At 38.1% G+C, this 13,068-nt stretch overlaps 1 protein-coding gene across 1 annotated transcript in view; it reads right to left on the bottom strand.

Moving 5' to 3' along the window:
• Positions 1 to 13,068, bottom strand: part of fancm (FA complementation group M) — a 28,158-nt gene that overhangs the window by 3,936 nt on the left and 11,154 nt on the right. Inside the window, 10 exon segments of the mRNA XM_077731930.1 lie at positions 79 to 1,420; positions 5,755 to 5,919; positions 7,320 to 7,471; positions 7,557 to 7,776; positions 7,867 to 8,073; positions 8,643 to 8,824; positions 8,913 to 9,008; positions 9,099 to 9,188; positions 9,293 to 9,425; positions 10,145 to 10,276. Coding sequence (XP_077588056.1) covers positions 79 to 1,420; positions 5,755 to 5,919; positions 7,320 to 7,471; positions 7,557 to 7,776; positions 7,867 to 8,073; positions 8,643 to 8,824; positions 8,913 to 9,008; positions 9,099 to 9,188; positions 9,293 to 9,425; positions 10,145 to 10,276 — 2,719 coding nt within the window.

Genomic DNA, 13,068 nt, shown 5'->3' on the forward strand with positions numbered 1-13,068 from the left:
CAGCTTTAACAAAAACAAAGTACAGTTTATGCTTGAGAAATCAGGGTAAAATTTGAACCCTAAGATTGATAAACAAACCTTGATGAAGTTCAGGTTCTGGCACAGTGGAACACTCAGCCTGTGCTCCCCCTGCCGACTTTGAATGATCTTCTGGTCGTCTTCGTTTCAGAGTACTGAGGCGAACAATCTGATTTTCGGTAGAACGCATCAATGGCGACTTTTGCTCCGAGAGCTTCTGAGAACTGAAAAACCTGGACTGTGTGCTGTGAGAAGGCGTAACGGGCTTGTGAAAGCTGTAAGAAGTTGACGGAATGGGTGCACATGATAAGGCCTCCTCATTTTTAACCCGTGTGGGTGTAGCGTTCAATGAAACGGCGTCTTCATCGTCCTCAGAATCCTCTAAGGAAAAGCCAAGGTCAAAATTGACAGCAAAACTGTTAAAGGATTCCCTACTTTTTAAGACCGTAGGACAATCGTTCCCTTTTTGCTTTGACATCCTTTTGCCATTTGGCGATGGAGGTCTCATTCCTACGTCACATGTTTCTGAGGGCATTTCGTTGTTGGAAATGTCCTTCACATTGGGAGAAGCAGTGGGCGTGACTCCGTCTTTGGGAGTGTGGCAGTCTGGAATTGGGATATCCAGGAAGGCTTCGTCATCGTCAAAAAGGTCCATGCTTTTGTCTATCTGCTCATCATTCCACTCAATCATATTCAGGTCCTCCACCGTTTCATTTTTCTTAGCAATATTTAGCTGGTGGTTTTTAGTGTTATTATTTGTACTTTTGTCCTCAAAGAGTTCCTCGCAGGTTGGACTTATCTTATCTTCTGGAGTCATATTTAATGGCGCCATACTTTCATCATCATCATCATCATCATCATCTACATCCAATGTAAAGCTAACTTTAAATGGTTGAGGAGATTCAGGCAGAGGAGGGGAAGTGGACTCAACCACGAGCGTGTCTAAATCCAACAGAGGCGGAGGTGATTTACTCAAGAGTCCGGCAACGTTAGCCAAGATGGCCTTTAGGTTCTCATTTGTACTAAGGATGCTCGAATTTAGAGGACAGGCTTCCCATTTGGGGAGATAGAACATATCCTTGAGTTCAACATCATCTTCATTGTCCTGATTAATCAGCACATCCTGAGGGCCAGGGGAATCTACTTGAGGGGGATCGTCAGAGAGAATGACAACCTCATCATTGTTTAATTCAGGTAAAACGGAGCATTGTTCACCAGGCTTTCGTTTTTTAAGGAATTTTTGTATAGTCTTTGATTCTTCATTCTTTTGTTGGCATTCCAAACTAGTTGACGATTGCCTACCACTTTTGGAGCGCTTGTTTTTCTTTATCTTTGTTAAATTGCCACCTGCTTCAGCTTTATTGAGGTAAAAAGATAGTTCCTGCTCGTATGTGCAGTCCTCCTGTGAAGAAGAACACGGATATGCGGTCAAAGTCTGGACTTTCCAATTCTATTTTTTATTTATTTTATTACCAAACTGTCAATCAACAGTGTCGTCATACGTCTCACGGTTATCTAACCAGGAAATTGAAAAAGTAGCTTATTATATTGGATACAGTTTCAAATGTTTGGAAAGTATTCTTTACACAACGCCCAATTTCCTTCTTGTTGTGGAATAAGATTTAAAATGTGGAACAAACGAAGGCAAATACAGACGCACAAAGTCAATGCCAAAAATCTGTCTGGCTCGCAAACCATACGACCTGGAATTAATCTGCCGGGAGTGGCACCCTGCTCTGGGGCAGCAGGGTGCCAATAAACCAGTAAGCAGAAGAAGGAAGCTGCCCATGGAGACAACAGAGCAAATGAAAGCTGGACTTGAAAAGGTGAGCGCACAAGTGTGGTCATTTCTTAAACAAAAAAAAAATGATAACCATATCCGATTTCCTGTTTGGAAAAATATATACAAAGCCCAAAGAGTAGACAAACGTACATTGCACTGGGTTATAAGTCGCACCTTGGGGTGAACTTATCTTAAAAACATACATTATATCAATGTCAATCAAATTGAGACCAACAGGCTAAATTTACATGTCAAATCTCAAATTGTTCAGATGACTATAGCCAGAATAATACAAAAAACACTGTTCATAAAACTCTGGATTTCACTTGAAACATTACTTTGCCATGTAAGTCTTTGGGTTCGAAACCACCTCTGCACAACTTTGCCAATGGCCAATACACCCAGTGTGAAGAAGAGGATAGAGTATCAATTCTCATTAAGTATGCATTAGGGTAGTCATTGAGAACAGAGTACCTTGTTTCCTGCGCCATTATAATCAAATAAATAGATTTTTTCTCTGTACATGTGTAAATCTAGAAATTTAGAGCAATTGTACTGAGGTGTGGTGAGTGATGCTTTTATAATGCCCATCCTCTAACAAGTTTAACATGGTGGCATACAAGTTTGAGCCACTTTAATAGATGGAACAAAATGTAATTTCTGATGCTTGTGTAACTCTGTAAAGTATGTGAGCCACCAGTATACCAACCACACTGCATACCATATACCATTTACCACACCTCTCCCTTGCAACTAGTTTACAGCTAGTTCAAAAGCAATCATTGGAACTAACTACGATGGAAGTATGATGGTATATAGAGTTGATTTATGTAAAAGATTAATTAATTTCTCTGGGTTACCTGGTTTCCTCCCACATCTCAAAAACATACATGGCAAGATAGTTGAACACTCTAAATTGCCCCTAGGTATGAGTGTCATTGGTTGTCTCCTTGTGCCCTGCAATTGGCTGACCACAGATTCAGCATGTACCCTGCTTCCAGCCCAAAATCTGCTGGGATATGCTCCAGCACTCCACAATCCTTGCAAGGATAAGCGGGCCAGAAAATGAATGAATAGCTACAAATTTCATGCAAACAAACGAAGATTTCAGGACAATTTTAGGACAATTTTATGACCCTATCATATACATATGTTAATGACACGATGCCAAAACTTTCCGATTGACAAATAATTCTAAAAGAATACATAGTTTAGTAGTTTGATAGGTGTTTTTGTAGTCTAGTGCTTTTTCAAACCCCATCTAGGTCACCACAACCTGCCCCAGATCCAGCTTCCTGGCTTTATGTAACACTTGGCAGGATTGCATAATCACAGGCAAGGAGGCCCGTCTGTCTGCCTGGCCTGCATTTCTTCATCACAAAGAGCAACGTGACAACAAGTGGTGAAAACACAGCGTGCAAAACAGTGTCTTGACCTGGCCACACAAAAAAACTCTCTTCAAAAGACTATGGAAAAATGAACTACGCAGGCTTTCAGAAAAGGAGGGAGTTAAGTGTGTCAGTGGGATTTAAACGGTGAAATAGGAAAGTTGGGAGCATTTTCTATAACCACCTGTGTTTCTAGAGCAATAGGTCAGAAGGCCTCCACGAAATCCAACTACCAAAGTAAGCCGCAGCTTAAGTTATCCTAGCGGGGGATATGGCTTGCGGAATGGACAACAAATTGTCAAACAAAAAAAGAAAGCTGTTGAATTGTGGGTCTTCAAGTGGTTGAATGAATACTTTATAATAATTGCAGATAAACAAAAAGTGTTATATTTTCACAATAAATCATCTTAAAATTGCCTTTGAATTTACATGACAACGGTCTATTATTTTATAGCATTGAGAAAATTTTAAAGGAAACAACCTTATTAAGGCCTTGACCACATATACATTCATAAACGTTTTGGCCAATCATTCTAACAGAAACACAAATTTTAGGCACTATTTCTTTTAAACCGCACCTTCCTTTCAACAGAGTTCTGCACGGAAAATACACTTTACAATTCAAGTATGAGTATTGTGTATTACAAATTGCAGATGTCCTCCATTATTGTTCAGACAATGTACCAAAAGAATTCAGTGGAAAAATTGGTCAGGAATGTTCATCTTGATAGCATCTAAAAAAATATTTAGATTTGTTGGCTGCACTTGAAGGACTTGTATCACCCCGTGAAGTAATTCCGCAAAGTTTGGCTAGTTCTACTAGTAGTATTTTTGGATCCAGTCAACATGGAGGCTATTTTGGTTCATCAAAAACATTTTTTTTTGTGATCTGATTTTTTTTTGTTACAATAAACCATTATCCTTGCTGCCTAATTTGAATTCCAAAGAATTCATAAAGCCAAGTTCTCAACCAATGCTTGGAATTCCGTCCATTTGTATCCATTTATGGCCCTTTTCCCCCTTCAAACTATCTTGCCTGGTCGAGCAAACATTAGATTGCACCCATTAACTTATTGCCTCTGGAAACTGATATGCCAAATGAACAAAAGTCAGCTATCTCTGCGAACCACACTAGAAATTTGTAATCAAGGTTCTTCAAAACAAATTGCTTTTAAATTTCAATTGTGAACTTGCCCATTAAAAAAATATCAAAAGGTAATTTGTGTAGCCTCATTTTTTTTGTTGATAGGAGATAACAGTGAAAACCTGCTGAGGTTTTTCATTTTTTAAAGCTGCATATGCAATGCCTACATTATCATATTCTGAAGAATACACACACCTAAGGAACTGATAAGACAGAAACACAAATAACAAGTGTTATAGAATGACAGGAAAGTGTAAATAAAAAAATAAAAACATTAGATTCAAAGTTAGACCCTAGAAGTAGTTGGATTTTTTTTCAAAATGTCTTAATGTTGTTAACAAAAATCACATGCATGGTTGGAAGAGAATCAAATATGTCAATGAGATACTAGCTTTTTTTATTTGTTTGTTTGTATTGGCATTCCAGTCTCACCTCTATGATTGTAAAACATGGAAATTCACAAAATTTCAAAATATCTCCCTCAAACTGAACATCACAGCTTTGCACCTTTATAGTGTCTCAATAAAAATAATCACCAAAATAGAGTTGAACCAATTAATCGTACACTCCTTATTACGTGTTGGCAGATGGTTTGCCTCGCTTCCAACCCATTTCTAGCCAAATCTCATATAAGCGAAACCAGAGGATTGTTTTATCATAACATCTGACCCAAATTAAAGGATTTGGAAGCATGCAGCCATGTTATCAATGGTCCAATCTTCTAATAGGTAAGTGCAATTGGAGATACTCGTAGTGTTTAAACAAACATCAGGTGGTGAGTAACAAAGAAACCATGTGATTACATTACCCATTGTTATGGGATGTGTGGACAAGGCTGATACATTTAAGGAGCATATAAAAATGAAAACATGCTCGAGCCTGTTGGGAGTTTTGCCATTTAAGACAGTGATTTGTACTCGTGACAAATTAGAGAAATTCTGACGCATTTGCAGTGTATTTTTAAAAATGTGGAATAATGAATAAATCTGTGAAGACAAAGCATACAATTGTACCAAAAGAGAAGTTGTTTGCTCGAGGGAAAAAAAACAAGGATATCAGGAAAGATATAAATTAATCATTATTATGGGTGAGCAAAATCATGACGTCAAAAAAAAACGGCTGAACTTGTTTGTTATGTCAAGAATTCGCCTTTTGGGTTGAAAGAATGACTGCAGTTACTTAACCCAAATTTAATTCGTATGTTGCGGAGAACCTCAGCTGATTCCTTTTAAGAAAAGGAGTGTTTCATAACAATTACTACTGCAAGCCTAACTCCACAAACCAGCTTACTTGTCTTGTAATAGGGATGAGATTTTCTTAAAAATGGATTCTCTGTTTTTAATGTTTAATGATTCATTTTTAAAACCTTTCTCAGACTTAATGTGTCACTATATGCAAGTGTATATTAGACAAAAGCTCACCTCGTTTTCTTCACGCATGATATCGACGAGTTGCATCACTTTAATATAATGCTGGCAGCGCAGGGAGTGATCCACCACATGAGTTGGAAACTCTCGATGTTGCCAGTGCCTCCATTCCCAAAGAGAAAGTTCTCTGACAGGTACGCCATCTTTGGGAATGTCGTCCTATTAAAGATAAAATTATTTAGTTTAGTTCCACTTACAAAAAAAAAAAAACAATACAATGAGCATGCTCTTGCTCGTTTTTGCTGCTTTTTCGTCCTGGTTTTTTTGGAATTTAGTGTTTTATCTAGTTCTACAATGTCTTATGTGTCTTGTGTATGTATTGCTACTGCAACCAAGAAATGTCCCAAATACGGGATGAAATAAAGTTCTAACCAAAGGCAAGAATGTTATTTGACCTCATTGAACTCATTGCTTGCCACTGACAGAGGTAGGCTGGCAGCAAATATTCAATGTCAGAACACCAAGTCATAAAGGATTTAACTCTACAGCCGTCAATGGCACTGACACATTAACAGCCACAGCAGGTCTTCATAGTTCAAATGTATAGGCTGTATACTTTTTCTATGGTTAATGTTAATGAGTTAACCCCAAAATAGATATATATATATTTTTTTTTTAAAACATTAACTTTACAGTATTAGGAGGGTTACCCTGTATTTTTGTAAGGGCTGCACCAAAATGAAAATACTTTCCTAAATAAAATAAATACATATATACTATACATTCATAAATAGAGTGTATTTATGAATACAACATAAAATAAAATTAAAAACAAAATTAAATGTGCAAACTGACCTACTTTAGAGTAAAATGCATATTTCAAAGTGCTAATTATAATGAAAATAATCGGTTCTTGGTTCTCAAGACACGACCTTTGTAGAGTATGTTATTTTCACTATTTGTCTTATATTGTAGTGTTTTGTCTTTCTTTGTGTTTACAGATTGAATTGAAAGGGTCATTTTGCAGTCAATTTACAGCTCTTTTCTTGGAATGGCTCTTGAACACACCCAGTCGTTCATTGTGAGAAAAGAGCTGTAAACTGTGGTGACCCTGAAAAGACAACTTGATCTTTATGCGGTTAAGTTGTTTTTTCTAATTGTGAGAAACAGTCACTTGCTCTAAAGAGGCTTAATGCTCAAAAAATGATTTTTTTATATTACAATATCTCTTCTCTTGGGAAACTGGTGCAATAAAAGAAAGTTGGAAAGGTAAGGAACACAAAATAATGGCATTTGAAATGTTGCACAGGTGAAAAAATGGAAAAATGTGTCTTGGGAGGGTAAAAAAAAGGGGGATCATCCTCAAGAAGCCAAGTTCACCACTATGCAGGCAAAAGCAGATTAGACAACAGCATTTCTTAACAGATAACAACCATAAATTTAAAAATAAAATTCAATACGTTAGAAATTTTATCATCTTTGGTAAATACTTTTACCTTAAATTGCAGTTTTTTCTTTATTTAATATTACCATCTCCAAATGGAGCATGTATTTCATAACCTTTTCTTATTAAACTCAAGAGATTTCGACCAAGTAAAATAAATTCAAGAGAAAGAGACCTGAATTGGCCCATCATGTGGTAAAGAAACGCAGCGTGATGATCGCCTCAAGGTCGGTTGAGCCTCATCTTCCCGCAGCTTCATGGTGGACTCCCACAAAGAATACTCTGTGCTGCTCAAAAATCCTCCCGGTGCAGTGTCCTCCTGACAAACTGACAAAAAATATAAACCGTTCAAAATCCCAATTCAAAGTGAAGCTTTTCCACTTTAATCTCTACTCATCAAATGAGGCCTTACAAAAGTTTTGTGGGTTGATGAGTGATTGGCGACCTTTTGAAGACCGCCTGCTACCTAAACGCTGCTGAAACTGGCCACAGGTGAGGTGCATCTTATGCAGAGTGGGATTTAGACCTTCGGGTAGCATGCGAGGACTGTTGGGGTACATGTGGTAGCCACTCTTGTTACCCATGATGGACTTCAACAGGTTGTGTTTAGTCCTCTGACTCTGGTTGTACATCTAAGTTCAAATTAAAGGTCAGGTTGCATGGTGCTGTGATTAAGATACTTGCCTGTTTGCTGACTGTTACTGTAAATGAAAAATACACACCCACTCTTCTCGTCCCTGGGCCAGGGTGACCACGATGCGCCCTTGCCTCTGGCGTCCGGTGCGACCCATGCGTTGCACAAGACGGGTAGGATTTTTTTGCGCGTCGAAACAGACGATGAGGTCAACCTCGCCGATGTCCAGCCCCTCCTCTCCAACGCAGGTCGACACCAGCGTGTTAAAGCCACCTTGACGGAACCTGTTCACCACCTATTTATATAAAAACACCAACACAATTCAGTTTTGATCACGCAGTAAAAACAACTTGAGGATGCCTAGTCTTCTTACCGCGTCATATTGTTGGCTCGGGTCTGCTCTAGCACCCCTCAATTTATTTTGTATTAACAATTTCATATGACTATTAATTTATTGATCTAATATTTCTATGAATTACCCCAAAAATACCAAAATAATTAATACCAATTATAATTGAGACCTGGCATCACCTCTTATATAATAATAACTTCGTTGTTACGGGGTGTTTTTTTCTTAAATTGTTAAAAATAACCACATTCAGGGTGAAAGCATATCCTTCAGTATTACATCTCATATAGCTGTACAATGAAAAGCATTTACGGCTAATTTGTTGTTATTCAATTGTCAGCTAACAGCAACACAAAGAACCCACTGTATTTTTCTTTTTTTCCAATTTTTTGTTTAAAACCCACTGTATTTTACTTTTCTTCCCATTTTCTGTTTAAAACCACACATGCTTTTGATTGGACAGGAACAATCTGATGAGATGTGATTATGACAAAGAGTAAAGAGAATGACCCCACCTCCAGTTGCTCCTTCTGGGTGAAACCTTTGACTGCTTTCCCCGCTGAGGCTTGTCCCATGAATGTCATGGCTCTAATTAGTGGGCTGTGGCGGTTCAACATGACCGCGATCTCCTGCACACTGTCCCGGTATGACGAAAAGATCATGACCCGTGTGCCCACTTCCCCTGCACCCGTTGAACCTGGGGGTTGATTTTATGGCATTCATTTATACACGAATCACTTGGTTTTGACATTGGTGGATTTTTAGGTAAAGCAAATGGCCATTACTTGATGCATTATCTGCCAACAACTGGAAGTGTTGGAGCACCACCTCTTCAAGTTTCTGCAGCTTTGGGTGACCATAAACGAAGGGGTCATCTTCGCCTGGGAATAGGCAGATAAGCATAAGCAGATTTAGGCACTAACGTTGACCTAAATACTTGGGAGAAAGAAGAAAAAAATTTGCTTAAATACCAGGTTCCTTTGCAAACTTTGTCTGTATTTCATAATAAAGATCCATGAAGGAGGGAGTCCTTTGCAGCTCATTCCTGGCCCGGGACATTTCTAAAACAAACAGAGAATGGAGATGTCAAACAACACACGGCTATGAAATGATATCTTTGGCTCGAGATGTGGGAAAAAAACGCATCGAAATCTATGAAATAAACCTTTGGATCCATCCAAGATCCCCTGGATGAAGACAAAGAATGGCCTGAGGCCCATCTGCATGAGTAGCTCGTAGCCATGGCACAAGGTAATGGAAAGGGCAAAGTCTCCCTCCAGCATTCCCTGCTGCGGTCCCTGCAAGCACAACAAGCAAGTTCACAGACTACTGTGAATAACAGCAGTCAGGACTATGGAGCTTCAAAGTTGAATGACTTTAGCCTAAAAAAATCTGAAGGAGAGTACCTTTTAAATAGTGTTGCAGCTGAAGGAGACTACATTTTAAATGGGTTTAAAGACAAGATCCAACATTAATAGCGTTTTGGCTTGTTTTTAAAGACAGTCAAAAATATTTAATTATATTTAACGTTGAAGGACTTGTTTTTTTCATGTACTTGACTACAGGGCCATGAAACTCAATTTAAAGGACATTGACAGACAAACTCTTTTTTTCTATTAAACAGTTTTTACATGGTCAAACAGTAACTATCAGATATTACTTATCACTTACAAAGCCAAAACTAAGGAACAAATCAATAATATTTCTATTGTTCTAATCTAATGGCTTTAATAACATAAATGGACTCATTTGCTGCCATTGATGATTGACTGAGAGGGTTTGGAAGGAAATGAAGCATTACTGTGCAATTTGGAAAGACCATGGCACAAGAAAGGTTTGCTTGTTTGATTACTGCCAAGGCAAATTGGGTCAGAACATCGTAGCCAGGTAAAAAAAACACATTATTTTCGTTGTCTCCTGCTTATCGGGTAAATAATTGTGTGTGGTCTTGTTCTTTTGGTGTCAGAGGCTGTTTAAATACTCATTCAAAATATATTGATCCATTTACAATTTGTACCTTGACGTGTGTTGGAGGGTTCTTACGGAACTGATCCCTGGCAAGGAGGAGTTGGTACTTGGTGATATTTTGTAAATCCTTGTGTGCCATCACTCGGTGTTGGATCAAGCGAGACGTGAACTTCTCCAGAACCTGACAGAGAAGCACACACCATGTATGTGGGTCATCGTAATTGGGGATTTCCTGCCAATGTTTTTTCACTGACGAGCAGCCACGAAGCACAGAAGTAATTCCACATTTATGGGATCTCAGCATTTCAGTATTTATTGAACTGAGCAACAATGACTATTTTTCTTCAATGTTAACAATAGATAAATCATAGCATTTTTCTATCTGCCTGCATGCCCTTTTTTGGGAATAAAAGCAAGAGGAAGAGGGTAGCAAGTTGTTAGACAGACAATTTGAGGATATCTATTCAGCCTCACGAACCAGACAGTCATTACAATTTAAATTTTGATAATGGTGAGATGTTGCTCCAGAAACAGAGTCACTATAAAGATTGAAGAACAAAATGCAGCGCACACAGCATGTGTGATGTGTGATGAGGAACTGAGTTATTTTGTTAGTATGTTTTACATGCAATCTAACCCTAACAATTCAATTATCTAACATCATCATTACAGGCGATGCAAGCAGCTCAAATGCAAGAAAAAATGACCTTGGATTTTTCTTCCTTTTAACATAACACTTAACATTATTGTCATAAATATTGAACATATCTCATTTAAAGGAACATTTTTTTTAAAAATTAACTCAAATTCTACATTTGACAGGGATAGATCTCAAATTCATTTAAACGTTGAGGACTGTAACGGCAGAAAACCTATTTTGACTGCGAGGTTTAGCAGTGATATTTTTTTGCCAGCCTCTACCAGTCAAAATTGGACGTCTACCACTGTCAAATGTTACCTAATGTTAAATGAGTGCCCTATAAATAGTTAACAGTGAAACACATTCTGAAATGATTTAAACAGCGATATGGAAAATGTGTATGTTATTATACACGAGAAAGCCTTTAGCCGGGCTCTTTCTCAGAAATGATAATGATCGTGCTTTGCCTTGGATATGAAAACTGAGCCACTTAGCCCAATTGGGATAAATCGCTGTCCTTTTCAGGGGGGCTAAATACAGGTGTTCTTTACATGACAAAAGAAAAGTGTTGGATAACAACAGGTAATTCAACTGACCTTTCACTTAAAAAAGCATTGCACAGCTTTTTTGCACTGGAAATGTGCATTTTTGAACATTTCCTATGGTTTATTAACACTTTATAAATTATTTTCAAACCACGATTGCTTATTATTGACCAGCCACCCATCTAGGGCTCCCCATAGTTGTCTGAGATAGGCTCCAGCACCCCCACGACCCTTATGAGGATAAGCGGTACGGAAAATTAATGAATGAATGCACTCTCAAAATAATTCATAACTCATAATTCATGGAATTATTTACTAAAGTGTAGTGGTAGTAGTCCACTGTTAGTGTATCAGATGCTACATGAATAAATAAAATGCCCTTTTGGAAGAATGCCATGCAGTGCATACATTATCTGAAAATGCAATAGATCATATTTGCTTTTTCGTTATGAAGTTCATTCTAAAACTATTCAGATATTGGTTGAGAGATGAGGGAAAATATTTGGTATTTCATCTAAAAGCCAAAATAGAAGAAAGTCTTTACATCATCACCCTCCAAAAAAAAACACCTTAACAACACACTGAGGAGTCAAGAGGCGACGCCGTTTGTGTGTGTGTGTGTGTGTGTGTGTGTGTGTGTGTGTGTGTGTGTGTGTGTGTGTGTGTGTGGCTGTCTGCACCTGATTGGTGGAGCAGCCTGGAGTTAAGTGACGTGAAGAATGTGAGAAAAAAGCCGCTCTGCGGGCTGCTATTAATAACGGAACCTGCACATGGCTGAACTCTGCATGTCCACAATGGAGGGGATGCAGGTCTGTTTATGCGTGGGTTGGTGTGTGTTTGAGAGAAGAAAAAAAAACAAGTTCAACAAATAAAGAGCAAATTGATTGACCTCACTTGTGTGATGAAGTTGATGAAGCTCATCACATATGAAATGATTACGCCCATCTTGGCAAATGCTTATCGGTCACATTTTGAATGATTAACCAACCTCATATAGGCGTACAATTATCCATCAATATATTGCCAAGCTCAACAAATATAGCAACAGGGCATATAGTAAAGAAAGTGTGTGCGCATGCACACATTTACTATACATGGAAACTCCCCCACAGACTGTAGAAGAGGATTATATAATGTCCTCTGTACGTGCGTGTGGAAGTGTGCAACATGGTGGCTGGCTGTCGCAGCGCCGCTGATCAGACAAAATCCTGCCTGCTCAAGTTCATGTTAGTTTATTATGTTAGGACAAAGGACTCATTTGTTTGCTGTTGGCCACATTAAAATGCACTAATATGGCAGGACCTCAAAAGTGGAGCACAGGTCTGTTCTGTGACAGCAATTAACTTACAGGCTGTTCTGATTTCAAAGCAAAATCCACAGTAGAAAACTATTGCACTGCTGATTCACTTGCGTTATCATAAAACATGCTTTAAATGAACAGGAATCATTTTGATTATCATTTCTTTATAATTCTACAAGGGTAAATGGAAGTTATCCTGCAGCAAGAAGGTTAATATTGTTTTAAAAAAATAATTGTATTTCTACTACAGGGCACTCATTGTTCAATCCATTTTGACTTGGAGGGCTAAACGAATGAGTCGTAACAGATTGTCAGCTTTCTGAGTGTTATTTGGGGCAATAAGTTGTGTATTTCTTTTTCTTTTAAACATTTTTCTTCGATTTACTATTTTTAATAACAATAATTTATAAGTTATTTTTAAAAACGTATAATAATTAGTGATTGTTGTAATGACCACAAGAATCACTTGATCCTCGTTAGGGTCACGG

The sequence above is a fragment of the Stigmatopora nigra genome, chromosome 13, assembly GCF_051989575.1.
Source record: "Stigmatopora nigra isolate UIUO_SnigA chromosome 13, RoL_Snig_1.1, whole genome shotgun sequence".
Lineage (NCBI taxonomy): Eukaryota > Metazoa > Chordata > Actinopteri > Syngnathiformes > Syngnathidae > Stigmatopora > Stigmatopora nigra.